The sequence below is a fragment of the Corvus moneduloides genome, chromosome 1, assembly GCF_009650955.1.
Source record: "Corvus moneduloides isolate bCorMon1 chromosome 1, bCorMon1.pri, whole genome shotgun sequence".
In the NCBI taxonomy this organism is placed as follows: domain Eukaryota; kingdom Metazoa; phylum Chordata; class Aves; order Passeriformes; family Corvidae; genus Corvus; species Corvus moneduloides.
Window position 1 is genome coordinate 35,497,783 of NC_045476.1, and position 22,928 is coordinate 35,520,710.

The following is a 22,928-nucleotide window of genomic DNA, read 5'->3' on the forward strand; positions in this document are numbered from 1 at the left end:
AAATAGCTCGTCTCGGTGGTCGCGTTGTCCTAGCTGAATCCTCTCTGACTCTTTCTCTTTTTCTCTCTCCCTCTCTCTTTTTCCTCAAACCCTGCAGAACAATTCGTTGAGAAATCCTCTTGCGCCCAGCCTTTGAGTGATTTATCCAGCCTGGACCCTCACGGGGACTTTAGCAGCAGCCCTTCTTCCCTGTGCACCGAGCCCCTCATCCCCACCACTCCCATCATCCCCAGCGAGGAGATGGCCAAAATCTCCTGCAGCCTGGAGACCAAGGAGCTCTGGGACAAGTTTCATGAACTGGGTACCGAGATGATCATCACCAAATCCGGGAGGTAAGGCTGGGCAGCCCCGGGTCTTCCCCCTGGGCATCTTTCGAAAAGTGGCTTTGGACAGGGGGGAAAAAAGACAAAATTACCGAAACCCCGCAGTTTTTTGTAACGGGAGAACAGCACGGCTGGGTTAAGGGGAGGAAGAGGAGGGTGAAGCCCCATAATTGCCGCAGCCCCTCGGCGGGCCCAGCCCGGCGCTGCGCGGAGCGGGGCGCGGAGCTCCGCCGGGGCAGAGGGAGAGGCGGCCCGGGGCGGCAGCGGGGCGCGGGGCGCTGCAGCGGGGCCGGCTGAAATCCATCCGGGGCGTCCTGGCGGCAGGGTAGAAGTGTTGTTTCCCTAATAGTCAGGTCTGCGACTAAAATCCCGCAGTGATTTCGAGGGGCTAGGTTGGTACAGACCACGGGGAACGCGGGGTCGTGGGAGAATGATTAAGTCAGAGCTTGGTTTGGTTGGTTCTTTTCTCTCGGTTGCAAAAATGCGCAAAAGAATTCCAGGCTTTCTTGTCACCTCAAACGATGCCGTTTCTTCAGTAAAGCTTTTGGGGTTTGGGTCAGTAAAATGCAGTCCGGAGGAGCCAAATGTCTTTTCGGGTTTTTCAATCCCCAAAGTTACTTTTTACTAATGTCGTTCCCAGACGATTTTTTATTTTTTTTCCCTAACTGGTTAGTTCTATCGGTATATGTTTTTGTTTTGTTTTGTTTTGTTTTTTAAAAAAAAAGTAGGTATAAAACATGCACTTTAAAGTTCAAAATTATAACCTGTTAAAAATTATTTAACTTTTTTTTCTGGTCCACAGGATAACCTTACACTTTAAAATTGTGTTTTGTCAAAAGTTTAGTACAGAAAAGAAAGTTTCTAGTTTTGAAAATTTCATTCAAAAATATTGTGAGCAGGCTTAAGAAAACACTCATCTAACATATGGGAGAATAATGACCAAAATAATTTCTGGAATACTTCCCTTACAGTAGTATGGATCCCGTAAAAAATAAATAATTAAAAGAAAATCCAAGTTTCTAAAGATTTATGTACCTTAGCTATAACTATCTTCTGAAATCATTGTGTACTTTTAACTAACAGGCAAATAGTATATTTCTCCTTTACTTTTTCACCTTTACCATATTTTTCTTTTTGCTTCCCAAATATCGTTTCGATTTCAAGCTGCTTTTTGTCTCCTTATTAGAGAGACACAAGATTTAACTTCCATCATGTGGAGGCAAAATCAATAGATGCTTTAAGTTTTTTCAGGGGATTTAAATATAATTGTTACTTTTAGCAGCCTTTCAGAAGCTCTCTTATTTCTGTTCTCTGCCCAAATATTTATTTTCTGATTTGCCTTTATTTCAGGAGAATGTTTCCTACGATCAGGGTTTCCTTCTCGGGAGTGGATCCTGAGGCCAAGTATATTGTGTTAATGGATATAGTTCCTGTGGACAATAAAAGATATAGATATGCCTACCACAGGTCTTCCTGGTTAGTGGCTGGAAAAGCTGACCCTCCTCTCCCTGCAAGGTTTGTAGATTTTATTGCTGGTCTTTTATTTCTCTTTACTTTTTTTTTCTTCAAGAAATACCTTGTATTAATCTTTCCATTTTGTTTGCAGACAGTGCTCTAAAATTTTGAGTCCATGCTCAACAAAATTGGTTACAAAACTCTGATTACAAATTTTGTGCTGCAGAATTTGGCCTCAGATCTCTGCCTGAGGTTTGATTTATACTGAATATTCCAAGACATGTAGAATTTGGTTAAGAGTTCTTTTATACATATTGTTTGTTTTAATTTTTTTTTAATGAAGTTTGTCATGACTCAGATAAGAAAGCTTTAAAAAAAAAAAAAGATTTGTCCCTTGGATTTGCCCCCCCAATATTTGACCTCATAATTTAAAGCAATCCAGGCACCACCAGCCAAGCCAAAGTAGAAATAAATTGCAGTTCATTGCTGTTTAGGCTTGAAATGATATTATTTCTGTAACATATCCAACATTTGCTAACCAGTGATTTTATTCTTGATTTTAATCATCTCTTAGACAGCAGGCAAAGTACACATCAGTTCCACGGCATAGTTACTTTCTTTTTCGTTAAGAAATCATGACATATTCTGATACATCAGGAAAAAAAAAACCCTCTGTAAAATAAATTCCCTTTCCTACACAGAAACAAATGCTTTAGAAGTTTAATTGCTAAAGTAATTCTATTAATATAATTACTGACTGATTCCTTTAAGCACTGGGCAGCTGAGGCTGCAGCGCTGGGCTGTGCAGTGGGAGGGCACTTCAGAGGAGACCCACACTTCATCGTATTCAGCCCAGCACTTCTGTACCTACTTCAGTCCCCAAGTCCAGTAAGACTGCAGCACATGTCGAAAGGCTTTGCTGAGTCAGAGCCGGAGATAGGGAAATAACGCGGATGCCTCTCTGGCTTCAAAGAAACTTTTTGTGGAGGGCTCTGTGCAGGAACACAGATCTGCTCCGTGGCTTAGCCTGGGGTTAAGAACTTGCTTATTACAGAGGCAGAAATTATAAGTGAAATGCAAGAAATGGAAACAAATTTTTTTGGTGTGTGAGTATAGGCACCAAACAGTGCACGATTTCCTTATATAAAGTGTTGAACTGAAATCTTGGTGACTGGTGATCTCTGGAAGGCTGTTCAGGGAAGTAAATAAACAAAAAGCGCAGGCAGAGAAGAAGCTGTGATTAAAGACAGCAACCTAGGAGTTATGTCTGCTTTGTTTTCGTGGCCAAAAACTCCTTCTTGTAGTGTGGTAAATGTCTGAGGGCTTCATTTGACGTATTGTAATGGGCACTGATCAAAACACAAAGAAAAAACACAGATCCTGCTCCAAAGGAGTCAGCATCAAAAGAAGAAATAACAGAAGAACAGAAACAATTTTAAGGCAGGGTTTCCCCCTTCTTATTTTTCTGTTCACATCCCTTTTGGGATACCTTTAAATAGATTACTAATTCACACTCTCTCTGGCATAGACTCATTCAACAAGGAAATACTAGAACATAAGACAAGAGATTGGAATAATTAGCAACTGCTCTGCCGAGTGTTGGATAAAACCTTCTTGAAGTTTAATAGTTGTTATTGTACTGTGGTAACGTTCAGGAGTCCTCAACAGATCAGTCCCCCTATGTGCAAAAGTGTATCTGTGCTGTTCCATTTTCAGGATGCTTTGCCCTCATGTGTAAACGTACACCTTTCCTGCTTTATTTTCAGGATGCATAGTTAAACAGACTGTTGATCAGAGCACAGGCAGAGATAGCTGCTTCTTTGTGTGGATGGTACTTACAGATACATTTATGCACGTTGTCCTCCTTATACTTCTCTTCGGTGAGAAAAAGGATGTCAAGAGGTTCAGCGTGCCAATGTTTGCGTTACCAGTGCTTCTTCTAGAGTATTAATGCATCTTTTGAGGTGGGAGGTCTCAGTCTTGCTTGAACAGATTAAAAGTAGTTCTCCTCCCATCTTGAAACGAGTTTGGTCCTGCTCCAGTAACAGAAGCCCTTAATGAAGTTATGATTTCTTGTCCTCCAAACACAGGGTTTTAGCTCTCCCTGCTTGAGGAGTGTCAGTGAGAGGTGTATGTGTGTTTAGTGTCTGGGCACTGGTAACAAGGTACTTGTTCCCCACACACCATTGCCTGCATCTGCACAGGCACAGTGACATCAGAGGAATTATTCAGGAGTTGCATTGTGCCTGGGTGTAAGACTTTGCAGGATTGAACCAGTTCGATGGCTTGCTCTTTCCATTTAAAAAAAAACTTTCAACACTAAGACAGTTTTGTAGGGTTTTTTTGGGCTTTTGGTTTTTTTCAAATTAATAAGTATTCTGCAATTCTGTTTGAAAGATTAGCCCTTCAGGGAACTTTCTATTAAAACCAGTTTTATCCTTGTCTTCCTGCTGTCAATGTTGAAGGCAAGTTTATGTTGCAATGAACAAGTTTATGTTGCAACGAACACTTAAATAAAAATACTTTTCAGAAAGTCTTTTGTAAATCTTCTTAAGTGCTATCTGGGTATAGAGTTCCTATGTGATATTTTGTGTTTGTCTTCCACATTAAGACTGCGTGAAACATCAGTAAGTTTCAGCATGTACCTTTATTTGATCTTCTTCCCTTTTTGCCTCATTTCTTTCACTCAAAAATTTCTCCCTTTTTTTTTTTTTAAACTGTATTTGTCTACAATAATTTGTTTAATGAAGTTATAGTGTTTACACACTTATGGAGAACTCTAGGCAGGAAATCTTTAAATGGTATTATATTTTGCAAATTATTTGAAATATTATGGTAAAAAAAAGTAGCATGCATGGGGCTTGTGGGACCAGACCATCTGTTTAAACTAAATAGAGAGTGCAGTGCTGCATTCCAAAATACACAAGAAAGAAGCAGTACTCAAACCTTGCATATATCACTAAACATTATGTACTGTGGAGCAAATTCACACCCAAATATGGCTCCTCAATCCTTTATGAATCCAAGCGAGCAGCTCCTCGCATCTGGCTGGCCTTAGGCAGCAGATCCCAGGCAAACTTCTGGGAGAGCCTTGTGTGCTGTGCTGGAATGTGCACATTTATCTTGCTGACCTGTTTGCTTGTGCACACTCATGGTCTTCCCAACAACTTCTGCTTCAGAAATCACTATGTCAAGTGTTCAACCCTCTTCCCTGAGGTGTGCAAGCTCAGGCTGTGGGAGAAGTGTGGGAAATAGGTGTAGCTCACCAGGTGGAACCCTGTGGTGCAGTGGGATCAATGGGGTGTAGCAAATGGGTAAAAAAAGTAAGGTCTATTGTTGCAATTCAGTAAGTGATATTCTGGTGCCCATCCTTCAGTGACTTTCCTGTTAGCACTCAGCTTACAGGCACTCGGTAGTTCTAAAGCAGTGCCAAGCATTAACTATCCATGGTGTAAAACAATTGTGCTCAGCTTTTCAGCACAGGGAGGTCTTTACTCATTCCCAGCACATATTTGAAATACTTTGGCTTTTTGGACCCAATTAGCCAAACCGTGCTGAGTCTGACACTCTGTGATCACAGTAAACATTATTAGCTATCCAGACATTCAAAATTAGGAGGCAGGCTCAAAAAAAAAAAATATCACAAGGCTGGCTGAAAAGTTGCAGGGCCTGTTAGGAACTCTTTTTGTCTTGCCTTCTCTAATTCAGGGCTCTAAATTTTGAAATTTTCAGGTTTTTTTAGAGGAAGGCAAAGTTAGTTTTCATGAGAGCTAAGATTCTTTTGACATAACACGATTCCAGGTCTTGGGTTTTCAGATACACGACCATTTTTTATGGGCTTTGCAGTACAATCAGCAGAGTCTATAGCAGTGAGGACGCCTGCATGCTAGGAATATTTTATTGTGACAGGAATCCTGGCTCAGCATCCCTCCCATGGACATAGCTAGAGCAGCCACGCTGTGCTTTGGATCAATGTAAGGCAAACATCCTGCACATCTGAGGTGAGCTGTGCTGGTAACACTTTAGCTTCACTGTGTCTTGGGGATTCTGCTGGCAAAAACAGAATGCAGGATCAAATCTCCTTCCTCTTTGAGCAACAGGACTGTTCTCCCCAGTGTCTTTAGTATGGGCATTCCTTGATTAGGGATCAGTGTGGTCTATTGGAGAGTTACGCCCCACCATTTAGTGGTTTTTCCATTCTAAAATCGTAGCTCAACAACAAGGACAAATGTTTATCTTCCTAACCTGGCAGTTCAGTGCTGCCCCACCCACCTAATGGAAGAAAGTCATTTGTGTGGCCAAAGACATCACCCAAAATGAGAGTCAGGCCCTCAGTGAGTGATAACCAATGCAGACAGAAGCAGAACAGGGCTGGTTTGCACTAGCTGAAGGTCTGGTCCGACTCTTAATTTGCCATCACAAAAGAACATTTGAGTTAATAATTTTCAGCAATACATTATTCCTATAAAATCATTGCTCTTAAATAGCATGGCACTTGTAATTAGTGTAGTCATAATGTATACATCATTGTATCTACATGTCTTCTTGCTTCCTTTTCTTCTGCTTAATTTCCCAAGTGTAGGATTGTTAATAGCAGAGCTGTAACTAATTTTTCATGTCAAACCACTGTGCTGGACTGCAGCCTTCAACCTCTTATAAACAGACGTCACCACAGCGAATGTGTGATCGAGTGCAGGTTAAAATCATTATCACGGCTTAATGTTACATATAAAGAAAAATGCATTTTTATCTGCATTCCCCCATTATCTCTGTAATGACACCATGTTTTTTCTCTTGGAGCTGTAGTCATTGTTATTTTAAGTGCTTGTTAGTACAGCTGTGGGGAAAGACATGATCAATTTTTCATTTGGGAAAAGACACAACAGCAAATGTTAGTTAATGTCTCCGTTTTAGATAGCAGGATAAAATAATAGGGATGGTTAAGGAGCAGTCTAGCACTCAGACACAGGATTCTCAGTTACGTTCCAGTGAATTAAATAAGTAATCTGCTTTACTGTCCTTCATTAATAGCTTTATTTCAGGAATTCATTAATTTGGGGGAGGCGGTGTCATGTTCTAGCAGCAGATTTGTATTATCCTAAGCTCTCAGGAAGTCCATGTCCGTGAAACCACTGCATATCCCAAAAGCAGAATGATATGTGCATTTTAATTTCATACAGAGATGGTACCCACACACAAGCCCAGAGGTGAGATTTTTTTTATGAGCAGGCATTTTTTCTGTGTTTTTTTTAGGTTGTATGTGCACCCTGACTCCCCATTCACAGGAGAGCAACTGCTGAAGCAGATGGTGTCCTTTGAAAAAGTCAAACTCACCAACAATGAGCTGGATCAGCATGGCCATGTGAGTAGCCCTATGGGTGGGAAAGGGAAAAGAAATCACCAGGGAATTGCTTGCTTGGGCCACAGGGCTAAATGGGAGAGAGACTGCCATGGGGAAAGGCTGCCGTGGTCCCCATGTTACCTCTCTTAGCCAGCCCTTCATACTACAGTGGGGGACGATGTGTGAAGCTTGAATGCATCTGACTTAACACGTTTAAGGCCCCTTTTGGGTTCCTCTGTTGTTGAGGAATTGGCAACTTTAAAAGTCGGGATTTTACAAAGTGTTTCATAGGGCAGAGCCCAGATCAAATCCTGCTACCACTAGAGGCAAAACATCCATCTGGGACAAGTTCAGGGTGGAGCTGAGGGTGAGAGCAAGGGATAGAAGGAAAGCAGATGAGCCTTTTGTTGCGCTTTTGCTTGCAGTTTGCTGTGACTTGGCAGTATGCTCTGCCACGTCCCACGGCCAGCAAACCCACGTGCTTTTACATGTGGGCTTGGAAGCTCCCTGCCGGTCACTTCAGGTCACCTGTTAGGGCTGGGTCCATCAATAAGAGCTCTTTTACTTCCAGACTCATTGCAGCATGGGCACAGAGTCAGAAGAAAATACTGACTTGACACCAAAGCAAGGTCTATAAAATTATAAAAAATAAGTGTGCCTCAATTGCCCTTGAAATAACTGTAGGCTAACTGCAAGCCAAGGTGCCACAGGGTGGACTTGGGCCTCTGAAGGAGACAGGTCTTGGCTCTAATTGGTGCCAGTTCTTTGTCACAAGCCTTGAGGCTGGAAGATGGTAAATAGGATTCAGAGCTGCTTGCCATGGGTTCCTGCTATGCTCCGTCAGTGGGGACAACTCCTTTACTTACCTGACTGCCTAGCAGTAGGTGATAAGAATAGGTATTGTCTGTCCTGTCCTTTCCCTAAAAATGCCTCTAAAGTGCAGGAACAACTGGGTAGTGCCTCCAAATTGTGAGGAAAGAGCTAAAATTGTTGCCTCTGGGCTTGTTGATTCTCCCAGGGAAGACAGAAGGAGCAAGGGGACGGATTTGAAAGAGTTGTTGGCTGAGAACAAGGCAGTTTAGTTCAGAAGAATGAGCATAAAGGCAGTGTTAGTAAATGAGGTGTTGGGAAGAGAGGAATGATTTTGAATTCCAAAGCATGTGTAGGGGGAACTAATTTGTTCAGCTGAATAATTGCAGAATACAATGTATCAGAAATCCCTTTCCTAGTGTGGTATTTTTTTGCCTGGACTGTGTGAGACAGTGACCATTTGTCTCAGCTGTGTTCTGTGCAAATGTTTCTCATCCAAAAGAGAATTTTCACTCATTTCAAGAACTGAGCATTCAATCACAGCCATGATAATTTAAAATACATCCTGGAAATAACAACAACAACAAAAAAATAGCTGAAACCCCCAAACAAATAAACAAAAAAAGCCCAGATAGACGCCTCTGTGTTGTTCTTTTGTAGAGATCCATCTGTGGATATATTGTTCTTGAAGCCAGTTCCCACCGTTGTTCTCTTCATGACTAGTAGAGAATGGTTTTGTTTTTTTCTTCTCTTTTATTTCATAATCTGTAGAAGGGCAAAGCTGAAGATTTGTGGGCTCTATCACCGAGTGATGATAGAGCAGTATATGTGAGCACTTAAAAAGAAGCATTTTTCATCATAACAGGGGCCATGTGTGCCTCTAATAAAGGGCTTGCAGCAGTATATTGCAAGCTAGTTAGGAGTGCTGCAGTTCCCAGAAGCCCAGAGGAGGAGGAAGAAGAAGTAGGTCTGAGGAGCTGTCGGGAACAGAGACATGTGGCAGAGCAAGAAGATGTAATCACCTCAAATACAGGCAGTGGGAGAAAATGATCTGTAGTGTTTGAGATGCAGCCTTCCCATTAATTTCCGGAGAAACAGAGGTTGATCCCATTCTTTACACAAAGGCTCTGGACAGCCAACCACAATGGAAAGTTTTGTGTGTTCAGTTAAGTATAAGCCCTGAAGGCTTGATCCTGTGTTGAGGTTTGAGTGACAGGTGTTACCCCTTCACAGAGCCCTCTCTTTTTAATATTTTGTGGGGGTTTATGTTCCAAATTAGGATGTCAGGTTTTATGTGCTGCCTTATTGAAGCTATGTGAATGCTTCAGTGGATGATCAGTAGAATTAAGGAAGAAATCAGTGCTCTAAAGCCTTTAAGGAGGGCTCACTGTTCTATGGCCCACGGTGTTTCTGAACTCCTGTGTACGAGGAGAAGAGGAGAATTGAAACACCTCCTGAAATCTCTCACTTCAGTTTGAAAGAGCTAGTCTTCACTTTTTAATTACGTTTGATAAGGCGTGTTAGTTCCTGAGGAAATTTGGATGACCCAAAAGACGCCTTTAAATACTAGTTGCAGGTAGGGAACATGGATCCAACCCAATTCCAGTTTGTTCTACTTTCTTGCTTTCTTCATCGTCCAGAAGACAGTTATGGGTGTTAAGGTAATTGTGGTTTATTTGTAGGGTGGTTCACTTCCTGGAAAGGAATCTGTAGAGAAGAGAGGCATTTGTTTGTTCTAGCATATGTTTGTTTTCTCTTATTCTGGGACTTTTGGAGTTGGCAAGCATTTCTGCTTGTGTACCTTCAGCAGCATGTGTAACCCCATAGTTATGCACATAGTCTCCCCAAGCACCAGGCAGAAGTCTTATCTCTGTGTGCATGACATACAGCTTGCTCCATGGAAACACTTTCAGATATCCTTACCAGAGGAAGGAAATGGCTCCTATCTCTAGATTTTTACAGCCAAGCAAGTAATTGCCATTTTTCTGATTGCAAAATATTTATGAATGTGACATTCTCCCCCCAGATTTTTGGTGACATTCTTCACACAGAATGCTTTCTTTAGGACTTTTTGTTGCCCTTCATTGGAGTGACATAATTTCTGGTTTATGGTGAGGTGAGCTGTGAGTGTATACATTATTGTAATTGGTTTTTTGGCATTTACAATAGCAAAACTCAAACACATGGATGTTTGCAAAAGCAAACACAAAGCTGTGAACATGTTTAATAAATAACTGTGAAAGCAGGGGGTTTGGAATAGCTGCAAGGAGTTATGCCCAAGGTTTTTTAGAGTCAACCAGGCAGAAGTTAGGAACCTTCGTGTTTTCAGAAAGAAAACTTTACGTGGTAATGCTCTTATTTGGTGAATATGGAAGTGGCATTCACAGCACAGTTCCTGAATTCAAAACCACCTTGGAATTTTGCAGCTGGCATCCAGATTGCCTCTGGTGACTGGTCTGTAGCCAGTGGGAGCCAGATGCCTACAAACCTGCCTGACCTTACAGCAATCAGGATCCTGTAAGGAGGGATCCTGGTCATCTTCCCTGCTGCAGGCTGTCAGCACAAAGGTGGATGGCGTGGCTGGGGGCCTGTGGCTGCCAGCAAGTGTGTGCAGGGGGGCTGCCATGAGTATAGGGGCACCTGATGTATCTCTTGGGACATGCCAGCAGGACTGTCACAGAGCTGGCATGACAGATTTTCTGATAGCTACACCACGCAGGAGGGGACTGCTTGGACTTTGAGGCCACTCTTGGAGGCTACTCTGTGAGGTACACCCTGTGGATCTAACTCCTTTAGGATATTTTTATATAGTCCTAACACGAGATGTTGCATGGATATTAAGGAGTGTCTTTGTGTGTTACCAGCAGCTTGTGTGGGGGTGCAGGTGGAGTACTACAGGTACAGACCCTCACATGAAGGAAATGGTGACATTTACTTTTACCTTGGCCATGGGTCTTCTGTGACCTCCTGGCTACATTCAGTACTTGTTTGGTACATGAATGACCAGACTTGCCTCTGGTGGGAATGAGAAACATAGAGTACCATGGAAGGGGATGTTATCTATGTACACTTCATTTTTTGGAAAACTTTCATAAGGGATTACGTGCTCTTGTTTGAGAAATGTAGTTTCTTTATCACAATTTGCATTCAAGAGGAGTGAAAGGAAAGGGCATGTGTGGGAGCTGCTCTGTCACAACTTCTTCCTCCTTCTGCTTGACTGCTGCTCAGATGTAATGCCTTGGTGTGGATATCATGGCCGTGAAAGGCAATGGAAAGCACCGAGGTCTGTGGGCCAACTTCTCAGTAAGCTCATCACCATCCACACACCCTGCTTTAAAATGTCTTTTCCATCTGCTTAGAGCACTCCAAATTACTAGGATGACAAGACAAAGTTTTACAAAGAGAAGGTAAAGTGCTAAGGGTATTAAAGGCAAGGTCCATGGCTGTTGTGTGTGTTGCTGTATAAAATGGTGAAGTGCTTTGAAAAAGGACCTGAGCTGGTTAAAGCGGACATGCAACACTTCCAAGATGATGGTTCACTGTCACTGTAATGTCTTTCTTGCTGCTGTGTGCCTCCCCCCAAAGTCCCAGTGTGAGTCTTGGCAATATTTGGCCCCAAAGGAGCAGCAAAGAAAAACGCTGATGGAAATTGTAGATATGATAGAGCTGTCTCTGAGCTCTCCACTCCAATGCAACGTGCAACCTTTCTCATTGACTTAGCATGAAATACTGCACTGCTCCTGCTATGTTTCAGCTGAAGTTAACGCTTCCTGAGGAATGCACATTAGCTGTTCCAGATGTACGGAGCTGACTGTAATGTCGTTATGGCCCCTGCAAAATAGAACCACCCACACCATTGCCAATTTTGTCTTGTGACTGTGATTATATCCAAAACAAGGGCTGGTGTGAGCTGAGCTCTGTATTTAATTCTTATATTGTAATACTGTGGTTAGAGGCAGCCAAACAGGCCTCCAGCCAGTGGTAACTGAAGCAAGGGGAACTCTTGGTTTGACTCCAGTGAACATTGAAATTGGTTGGTTGGTAGCTTGGGTTTAGAATTGTTTTGGGAGCTCGTAAACAATTATTAATGAGGATAGAATAGCAAAACCCAGTCATTTGGGGGTTCCGTACTGGTTTCCCTCCTTGCTCTCATTTTTGGTAGTCTGCGGTGAAGAGCATCTATGAAGTAGCTTGTTTTAAGAGTTTGCCACAGTAGAAGGCTACGTGGAGTTTTACTTTTGGTCAGATGGTTTGTGCTGCTGCTGCTGGTAGGTTTTTGGATGGGTCTAATTTTTTCCGTCATTTTTTTTGGAGGGATTTGTGACTGTTTTCATTGTGCACCTGCGCATTTTTGCAAATGGGGAGTGTTGGCCATTAGCTTTCAGTTCGCCCCTGCCAACTGGGGCACACTCTGGTAGTGACTAATTCTGTATGTAAAACACCTCACCTGTAGGAACAGGTATTTATGCTTCAAGATATGCATGCTCACCAGTGGCATAGGAGTGAGAGGAGTCTAGCTCCTGGGATGCCTGCTTTTCCACCTTCATTTCCTGGAACTGCCCAAAGGAGCTGGAGAGTTTACTCTGAAAACCAGCCCCTGGCTGGTTAGATTTCAGACACTTCCCCTGCAGTGTTAATTAGATCTCTTTTTTCCCCCCTATGGTTTTATAGCTTTGAGGGCTCTGTCAACCCTCCTCTCAGGACAGTGCTGTGTCATTCTTTCTCGCAGATCATTTTGAACTCCATGCACAAGTACCAGCCAAGGGTCCACATCATTAAGAAGAAGGATCACACGGCTTCTTTGCTCAATCTGAAATCAGAAGAGTTCAGGACATTCATCTTTCCAGAGACAGTTTTTACTGCCGTTACTGCCTACCAGAATCAATTGGTGAGTAGAGCAGCTAATTTCCATGGATGAAACTAGACCCTACCCTGCTGAAAACTCCCTTCTGCCCCATGTAAACCAGGAAAATGTCAGCCATAACCTACCTTTCCATGCCAATCTTACTCACATTCATGAGTAATTCCTGAATATACAGTAGTACTACAGACTTCAAAGAGCCGTAAGGGTTATTCATGAGAGTAAAAATGACAAGTAAGAGGCTTTCTTTTGTCTTCCCTTCTGTCTATACAAAGCTGCTTGCATATTAACATTTAGTCATTTTCTAATTATAGCTCATTAAAGAACTGTTCTTATTTGCAGAGATCTTTTATGCCACAAGCTATGAGCTGAGAGAGATTCTGGTTTGCACATGATAATTTCATGGGCTTAAAAAGTCGACTAATTAAGCTGTAAGGCTCAAACGTAAGGAAAACCACTCAGAGATACGCTTTTCAGAGGCTGCCCAGATTACATCCAGATGTTTGAATTTCAATTTGCATGCCAGGGAATAATATATACAAAATGGAGGAGATCATAACAATGGATTGCTAATGAGTAATTTTAGGAAGTCTATAAACAATCAGAGAACAGAGGCTCTGCTTGATGGTGGATTGGGCTTTAATATTTAAGTCAGTGGAAATATGTCGTTGCCTTCAGTGTGATTCAGAGCATGCTTTAAGGGCTTACTGACTATGTACTTCAAAAAAACCCACCTATTTCACTCCTTAGTTCCCTCAAGTTAAGAAAAATATAGGCCCCGTCCAAATATGTGGGCAGGTAGCATCACAGAGTCAATGAACCTGCTGGATTGTTTAAAGAAGTCAGCGTTTCTTAATATGAAGCAAAAGTAATTAAATTTGAAATGTTATGAATAAAACTAAACTACTGCATAGGGGGCCAAGGAAGCTCTGAAGATAATATTAGTAGTATTAAGTCAGTCCTTATGACGGACCCCATATCCTGCTTTAAGGCTTTAATGTATTGATTTAGACTCAGATTTGTATCTGAATGCCGTAGAAAACACACTCAGCACCTGGCAATCTCAAGAAAATAATGTTTGGACAGGCAGTTAGATTTTTCCATGTAACTTTCTTTAAAAACCAGCAAAACAGTAACAGGCCCAAAACCAGCTAAACCCGGAATTTATTTCTGTAGGATGAATTTGCGTCTACCGATGATATTTACACTAGAGATGTTTCTAAACCAACCTTCCCAAAGCACATACATTGAGTCCTGGAAATTTCTCAATGGAACATCTCCGGAACCCCTAGAGGTTGATGTTGTCATTTTATTTATGACTAATGAAAATGGAGCCTTTTTTCATTTTTGCCATTTCTTTCAGAACTGTTTTAAGGAGGGATTGATTACATTTCTGGAGGTTATTAGATAAAAGCTAAATACATTACACTTTCAACAAACTATCTCATAATTTAAGATTTAAAGGGCATGCATTTATTTAAACAGTCAAACCACTGCCACAGAGTTGAATTGTAGGTCAGATTTAATTTTAAAATGCTTTCTAGCAGATGTTCTCTGATTGTTTGTGAGACAGTCTCTGAGGAAAAATATGGCCATAAATGATTGTGAGTCTCATCTGGCTTTGGTGGATACAAAAAGTTTCTCCTGTGATGTCATACCAAAACTTTAATATCGGGAAGATGGAAGTTTGATTGGTGAAAATATGCTCAAGAGATGAATAGACTGTAGTGCAGTTGGCTTGGTGTGTCGGTGATCTCAGTCAATGGAACTAGTTAGAGCTTGTATTTTTAAAGGTGGTTTTCAAAACGCTGCCATAAAAATGTTCAGTGGACGTGAGGCACTGACTCGCCACGCTGCAACATCACCATGAGCTGAGGGCTTATGGGTATCTTGGAAGTAGAATGAGTCTGTAACTAACTTTCTGAATTGTTTCAAGGTCCTTGTAGCAAGGCTTCAGGGTTGTTTCCACCAGTTGTATCTGAGCCATGAGACAGCTTCAAACCCTCGACCAGCACTCAGGTCCATGGTGTTTGACCACTGGAAGAGTGTTACTTTAAAATTCAGAATTTGCCTTTGTCAGCATGTCCCTTCCTCTCTGTGTTTTCCTCACAGAAGACCTCTTTCTCAGAATTAAAAGTTGGGTCCAGTTGTCCTCTTTATTTTTCATTTCTTTTTTATTTCGGGGGAGAAGCGACCCCATTTTGAAATATATTTGTTTGGTGAGAGTGTTTCATTGTTTGAGGATTTGGAAAAGATCCCTTTTTTTTTTTTTTTCCTGAGTCTTGAGGCCCGGTTATTAAAAATGAGGTTGTGGCCTCTTCGATACAGGCTTTTTTTTTTTTGAGGGAAGTCAGGCTGACAAAGCCCCTTGATATGAAATGTTGAGAGCTGTTGGTTTTCGTGGGTTTAAGCTAGAGTTGGTGGCATTCACTGCCTTGTAGGATGGGTCCTGTGTTGCTTCTCATCAAGGTCTAACTTCCACTTAAAATTTTATTTTTAGCTCTTGGAAGAAGTATGGCTGGAAAATCCAAATATTACAATGATGTCTCAGGTTTTATTCACCAAATCGAAACTGGTTGGATAGATAGAAAATTTCACAAGGACAATGGTGCATTTCTTTTCTTGGTCCTCAAAAAAACATATTGAAAGTCACCACCATATGCCTGAAAAGTTTCACCGCAAAGTTAAGGGGAGCTCAGATGCTTTGGGGCAGGAGGGATTCCTAGTCAATGGGTTCTCTGTCAAAATGGAAAGGCTGACTGAATCACTGGGCAGGTTTATAGCTACCTTTGAAGAAGGGAGGAAAGTTTTTATTCATGATCTGTGTTTTTTCAAGACTGTGATAGTTTCAGTGGGGTTATTCCTTCAATGCAGGCCCTGTCAGTTTAAGTCTGAGTTCTCCCCACATTTTTCCTTCCTTCCTCAGCCTCTTTTCATACAAAACCAGTTAAACTGCCCCTGTGCGGTGGCTGGTAGGCCTGGCTGAGAACATTTCCATCCCAGTAAAAGAAAAGGCGGTGCTGAACTGAAGCCATGGCTTCAGGTCGTTTGGGCTTGTACTGGTTGATGCGTGGCTCCATCAAGCAGGCTCAGCTGTTAGCAGGGTGATTTGTACTGCTTGTGGAAGAGACAACCTGATTGATGCTGTTAAAGTATTTGGAAGCTGTAATACTGTACGTGGGTGGGTTCCTCCTGCTCCAGGCAACAGGAAGGCTGAGCCTGCTGTGCCCTTTGGTCTTTCCACTGCCATATGTGCAGTACACCCTGGTTTGCCTCCTCAGCTTTGCAGTGTCTCAAGAGCAGCATACATGTACACGCACGGGGCACGCGGATAAAATTAGCAGTGAGGTCACAGCGGATGGATTGGTTAACACTTTGTACACTGCAGTACCTTAACACTATATTTGTGTAATGTTGCTCTTTTCTGTGTTTCCAGATAACCAAGTTGAAAATTGACAGCAACCCTTTTGCTAAAGGATTCCGTGACTCTTCCAGACTCACTGATATTGAGAGGTAATGGGGACTTTCTGTTTACTTTCCATACAGATAAGATAAAGAGAAGAGAGAGTTTGTAGGAAAAGCATCCTTTCAACTCCTGAGAACCTGTGCATTTTAACGTTATCTTACTGCATATAGTAAGACTCCTCCACATCCTTTAAAAATTCTTATAAACTTTATGAAGAAAGAGCTGTTTTGAGTTTTGACATCTGTTCCAGTTGGGGCCGATATATTTGTCTTCCTCAGGGGGTTTCTTGAAGGGGGAAGAGGGTCAGTTTTACAACTTCAGAATGAAAAGCTTTTTTCTTATCATGCCATTTAATCCTGTTGAGGGCTGTGAATTGGGCCAATGGGAAACAAGGGTAGTGGTCCTGTGAAAAATGTCTTTACAGCTCCCCACTGCTCAACATAGTGGAAAAGAGAGATGATAGCTCCCAAAATTTGCTTCAGCAGTCCCAGACGCTGAATTGGCAATTACTGCCATCAGGATGACTCCCATAACTCCCACTCTAACAACAAAGATGCCATTTTTGTTTCACCAAAGTTGTATTACAAGCTGCATCAGGGGAAAGCTTTATCTGGAAACTGTTTTGTGTGTGTACAGCTCGTTAGAAGCAACTGTGCCATAGGGACAGAAGCATTAACCCACAGCTGAGTTAGGAAATAAACTTCAATCTCTTGGTAGCTTTCCAGCACGCCACATTTTTATCATATCATGTCAAATATCTTGGCAAATGAAGCAAATTAAGCTGCCTTTGTCCTTTAAGCTGGAAGAGAACTCGATGGAGATGGATATAGCACATCCAATTTTTCCAATGAGCATTTTCCTACACAATAATGAAAGAAAGTTTGGAGAGGCCAAGCCTCTCCAGGCTCCTATGTGGGGATATCCAGATGCATCTGTGAATCATTTTTCACAGGTGCATACAGAGGACAAACGGCTCAATGGAGTCATAGCCACAGAGCTAGAGAAAGCCTTCACAGCAGCTCAAAAGTACGTCTATCTAAGCAGGCCCATGGATGGGAAATAGTGGTATCCTTTACACCTTACTAGTGACTGGATCATTAGTGATCTGTTGAGTAAAGGGGTAAAAAACCAGTAATTTGGGGAAAGAAAGCTTGTAGGCTGCAGTGCACACTAGCAAAGTTGTTGAAAATTGTTTCTTAAGTGAAAGCCTTCATTGAAAATGAAAACAAACAGAAAAAAAGGACAAATTTAACAAAAATAGCATAGTCGACTGTATTAACAGAATAGTGAGGTAAACAACATCCAAAGCTCAGGTTTGTATGCAATAAGTAATCAAGGGAGGACCTGTTGGAAGAGGTTTCCTTGTTTTACAGACAGGAGACATCTAACAACACAGCTTTGCAAGGGCGGAAAGAGTCTGAACAGATAAGCTGGGAGAAAAACTTAGTTACCGCTGTGCGGATGAACCAACTATCGTGGTGCTGGATATGAAGGGAATTTTTCCGAAGGACATCTTATTATAACAGCACATGGCATGAAGTCAGAAATGCTGAGCATAAGCTGCAGTGCCCTTTTGTTTATTGATAAGTGTAAGAATAGAGCCTGAGACAGGCAGCCAAGCCCAGGCACAAATGTTGCCATGAAAGATAAGGCAGACAAATGTGAAGCCTACAATAAATACAAGAAACAGAATGTGAAAACTATTAAACTTACATTAAAACTCTGGATTTGAGAGCCCAAGTTTGGGTCAGGTCTGATTTTGACTTAAATTAGAAAGCTTAGTCCTGATTGCTATTACAATAGTGTTTAAAAATACAAAACCTGCTGCACAACACATCAAGTCACGAGATAGTAAAAGTGTAACATGCAAGTGGGCTGGTAAGAGACCCTTTGGGAACTGCCAAAGTTATACAAATGGTCCAGAAATATGAAGGGGTTTATTTGGTTCTGGCATTAAAATATTCAGGCAGATGAGGACACCATTCTCTAAGTGCCTACTGGTTCTATATATTTCATCTTAGCACCAGAAAAATTGCTTAAAGAAATCTGAAAAAAAGCAAAGGAAATAGCAAAGTGAGATATGACAACAGGAGGAATTTCTTTCTTGATGTCCATTGCGACATGAATTGCAAATAGATGAATGTTGAATAGTACAGCATGACTCTTGCTCAGTCTAGTTGTAAACTATAAGATCACTGCTGGAGAAAAATACTTATTTGCTAGGGAAGACTACGAAGGCCAAATGGACTCTTGCACAGCTCTTGAAAATTGAGTAGTTATCTAGGAGCTGTGAAAATACTTTCCCTGCGCTGCTCCCTAAGCAGGCGTGCACGCAGCACGTGCATGTGTAATCTACAGTGTGGCGTGGTGATCCTAATGGCCTCCCGTAAAGCATCCCGTGATGTTGGGGCCAAGGCAGCACTCATTTATCCTGAGTTCCAGCTTTTCCAAATGACCTAAGTAGTGTGAAAGCGTACAGAGCTTTGTATTTCATTTCCAGGTATTTAAGCCTGCTTTTTCCTAAACAGCCTTTGGGGAGGGAAACAAATCAGATCAATTGATCTTTAGAGACCTAAAGAAATTAAATTAGTCTGGAGTCAGTTACTGCACTAAACCATCCAGTAATTGGATTGCTTCTTGTAACTGATTGAAAACAGCCTCTATCTGTAACAATATAGGGAGCTTTTCTTTATAGTAGATCTGAGAGAAAAACACATCTTTTTATGACATGATGACAGAAATTGCACTTTTTTAACCTAATTGAATATGATTTTATAAATATGTGACTTTAACGATTTCAGGCTTCCCATTCTAGATTTACGATCCTTATGTAAGAAATTCAAGCTGAAAATGCCTTTAGGATTAAAGCTGTGGGCATTGTATGTGTTGTAGCTGAAACAATATATATAAAGATAGTGAAATTTGCACAACAGTAGAGGAGGAAGGCAACAGCAAAACTTTTGAAATGCCCTGCGTTTTCTTTTGTTCCTGTCTAAATACCATAGAATGGTTTCCTTGTCCTCATAGCTATATGCAAGCCTTTTAACTATTGAAAAAATCCTGGGTGAGTTTGGTATATACCAAATTTTTAGTAGGATGCAAGGTTCCTTTCACAATTACCCCTTTCCCTACATTACTTGTGGTAATCTGTTTATAGCAATGGGGCAGACTTTATCTGGAGCTACTGTGATTTAGATAAGTTTCTGACGCACCTTTTGATCTTTTTACATGGTATTTACATCTCCTCTACTATAAAAAGGCTCCCATAGTGGTTGTGAACGAAAAAATTGAACAATTAACAGCAATTACCAGAACATGGAGCTTAGCATACTGTGGTGTTGACTATGGGATGCCAAATGCAGTAATGAGGCATTTCTGCTGAAGAAAAAACTGCCAAAGGCATAAAGGATGCAGAGGAAGAACCCAACACATGAATTTTTTTAATCTTGAGTCTGAATTTATCTTTTGAGTTGTTGTGAAGAATTAGCCTGCTAAAAATAAACAGATAAATAAATCCATCATAATTACACATACCATTCAAAAAAGTCAGTGAAAAAGGTGATAATTTCAAGAGCAGGAGCCAAGTATGTGATAGGCACGTTCAGGGTGTGGATTTTTAACTATTAAGGAGAGAGTTAAGTGAGTATACCCATCTGCACAAGTCCAATAATGCTTCTGGGATACTTCACGAGGAAATACGGAAAAGTATGGTTGCACGCCCAAGTCATTTTTAGGCAGAGAAAGGAAGGATGGGGGGATGGGGAAGTAAGAGAGCAGCATCCCAACTGGATTTGCATGGTAATAAAGTTCCAGATTTTCCCCTGAGGAGCTTCATCTCTGAGATGTGGAAATACATCATGCTGGTTTATAAGGCTATAAACAAAGTTCATGCTAATGCCTGGATATGGGTACTTCCCTGCTGAAGTATCAGTCAAAGTCACATGCTCGGTGATGGGCTGTGCGCAGCCGTCCTCTCTCCCATCCCTTCCCTGCTCACCCCACAGAGCTGCCTTCTTCCCCATTCCTGCTGCCTACTGTTGGTCTAGAAGAACTTCCTGGACTCTTGAAAGTCCCCTACCAACAGCCAGAAATATATACATGCTCTATGACCTAGCCACACATCCATGGTTAAGTAGGGCTCTGTCATAGTTCTCCAACGAGTCAAACTCCCAGCTGATCTTTCATTCTCAGCTAGTTGTCAGTCTGTGAATGTCAGCAACCAGCCATGAGATATCATCTGTTGCAGTGCTAGGTTTAGTTTAGCAAGCCTCAACCCTGCCAGAGAGCTCAGTGGGGCTGCTTAGGGCAGGGCAGCCATTCTGCCCTCCTGAAGGCCTTTCCAGATGGCCCCGCACTCTTGCTCTGGCTAGCTGGGCTCTGCAGCACGGTAACAGTAAAGGAGGCAGAGAAGGGACCCTCATGGCAGCCCAAGAGGACTTTCATTGTTACCTCTTCTCCAGGTGGTTCCCTGAGGCAGAGAGACCTGGTGATCCCAGCGCAGAGGGGTTTTCTTAGGGGCCAGGGCGATACATGGGCAGAGTTGGGGTACAGGACCCAATAGGGAGAGCCTGAGGGGGTGGCCAGGGCTGGGGGGGGGAAATACAGCGTCACAATGATCTCTGATGTTCAGGTTCAGAGAAGAGAAGGAGTCCTGAATTTAGGGAGAAATACCAGGGACTCTGGTGCCTAAATGCCTGTTATCTAGTGCCATTTCAGATGTTGCTGAGGTTAGTCCAGCCTTCAGCTTCTGCTTCAGATGGGTGGGTGGATTGTCTGTATTTTCTGTGCCGTCCCTTCCAGAACGCTGCAGGTGGCTTGGATGCCTTAGCAAATCTTGAAAGCACTACCTGCCTATGTTTAAACACCTGAATTATTCCTGTCAAATCTGGTTCCTCTGACTCTGCTTGTTGTTAGCCAGGCAACTGTGCCTTTTCACCCAGCAGAAAGCCCCCTGTGCCAGCTAAAACCTCTTTAGCTCCCAAGTTTTTAAGCACTCATACTTTGGCTCATTTTCACTTAGGTTTTCTGTTATCTAGCTTCTTACTTGTGCAAAATGGTATAAAAATATTATTCTAGTTGTTTCCACCCACCTCATGCAGATGTAGTGTGTGCATAAGAGGAGGGAATGATGTCAAATTAGGTCTATGGTTTCCACCCCAGAGGAAGTTTTCCAGGGACTTTCCCCAGTCACAGTTTCAAGCACAGTAGTGCTCTGTCCTCACCTCTTATGCTGTGCCTACAGTCAGAAATGGTTGCTCCACTGAGTGAAGTGGAGCTCCACGGGGCTGGCTATGTAATATTGTTTTCTCATTTTCATTTGCAGTTGAGAGAAGTAGGGTGAGTATATTCATGCCCCTTCTTCATAAATGTCATTACTTTTCCCATGCCATGGCTTCAGCCAGGCTTTGTCACATCCATGCATATTACAGCTCTTCTACAACTGCTGGATTTTTACTGGGAGGGTGGCAGTAAATATCATTGTGGAGGTACACTTTTTTTTCTACAGTCATCCAACCCCAGATTTTTCATAATTTAAGACTAATTTCCCTTCTTTTTTGTATATATTCTTGCAGTAATGCATCCATCCAACAGTTGCCCGGTAGTTTTGACTTTGTGTGAAAGTGTTTTGAGGCTATGGATTAGCTTTTGGGCCAGGTCACGTGAGCCACTGTAGTCTGGAGGTCTTGTTTTGTCCCTGGTTGGTTCAGATTTAATCTAAGCAGTGGAACAGAACTACTTTGTTCTGCCCAATGATTTGGTCCATACCATGGACCATCCATAACCTGAATTATGTTCCTATGGTCAGCCTCTAATATTCATCTACCAGTGTAAGAGCAGGTATACGTAGAAAAGGAATATGTCTGTATGTTTGTGCCTATGCAAAATAGCAAATAAAAGCCACAGGAATGGAAAGATTGAGTGATATCTGGACAGTGGTTCTGACAGCATAAGTTGTTCACTCACAGCTGCTGTTACAGAAATGTATTTGTTCTTCCTGCTATGTCGTTCTGGTTTTTTGGGAGGTGAGTGGTTTTTGTTGGTTTTTTGAGGGGAGTTTTGTTCATTGGTTGGTTTTTTTGTTTGGGTTTAGATTTTTTTTTTTACAGACTTGTTTTTAGCACTTGTGTCTTGGACAAATTAGTCATCTTTTCCCTTAAAAAAAAGTTCTACTACAGTGCGACTTCCGACAAGTTTATTTTTGTGCCTTCTCAGCCCATTTATTCCATCTGTCTTCACCTCACCTCACTTCTGACGTCTTCTGTTATCTGGGCTTTCTTCCAAACATACTAACTGGCAGCTACAAAAAAAGGAAACCTTTGAAATGCAGAACTAAAGAAGTCATTCAGGCTGCAAACTGATAATTCATACACTTTATATCCTGTTCTGTATTTTTCTTTGTGTTGGACTGAATGGCCAAGCAAAACACGATTGTCAGTTTTACTATTTTATTATTTTCCTTCTTTTTTTTTTTTTTTTTTTTAAATCAACATTGCCTTTCCTCGCAAAGAAAAAGAAAAAAAAATAGAAAAAAGCAAACCCCATGACATCAGGAACAGGGAGCAGATTCTGGGGATATCCTTACCTTTCTGCATACCTAGCACTTGGATAGCAAGGGGTAAAAAAAAGAGGTTAATACTAAGAGACTGTTCAGCTCTGCTCTGAAATTTTTAC

At 41.8% G+C, this 22,928-nt stretch overlaps 1 protein-coding gene across 2 annotated transcripts in view; it reads left to right on the plus strand.

The window, feature by feature from the left end:
• Positions 1–22,928, plus strand: part of TBX20 (T-box transcription factor 20) — a 40,155-nt gene that overhangs the window by 2,241 nt on the left and 14,986 nt on the right. For both annotated transcript variants that reach the window (XM_032105213.1, XM_032105203.1), the window contains exons 2-6: positions 98–332; positions 1,674–1,838; positions 7,032–7,140; positions 12,659–12,817; positions 16,227–16,303. In XM_032105213.1, the coding sequence (XP_031961104.1) occupies positions 98–332; positions 1,674–1,838; positions 7,032–7,140; positions 12,659–12,817; positions 16,227–16,303 (745 nt within the window). The remainder of the gene's footprint in view (positions 1–97; positions 333–1,673; positions 1,839–7,031; positions 7,141–12,658; positions 12,818–16,226; positions 16,304–22,928) is intronic.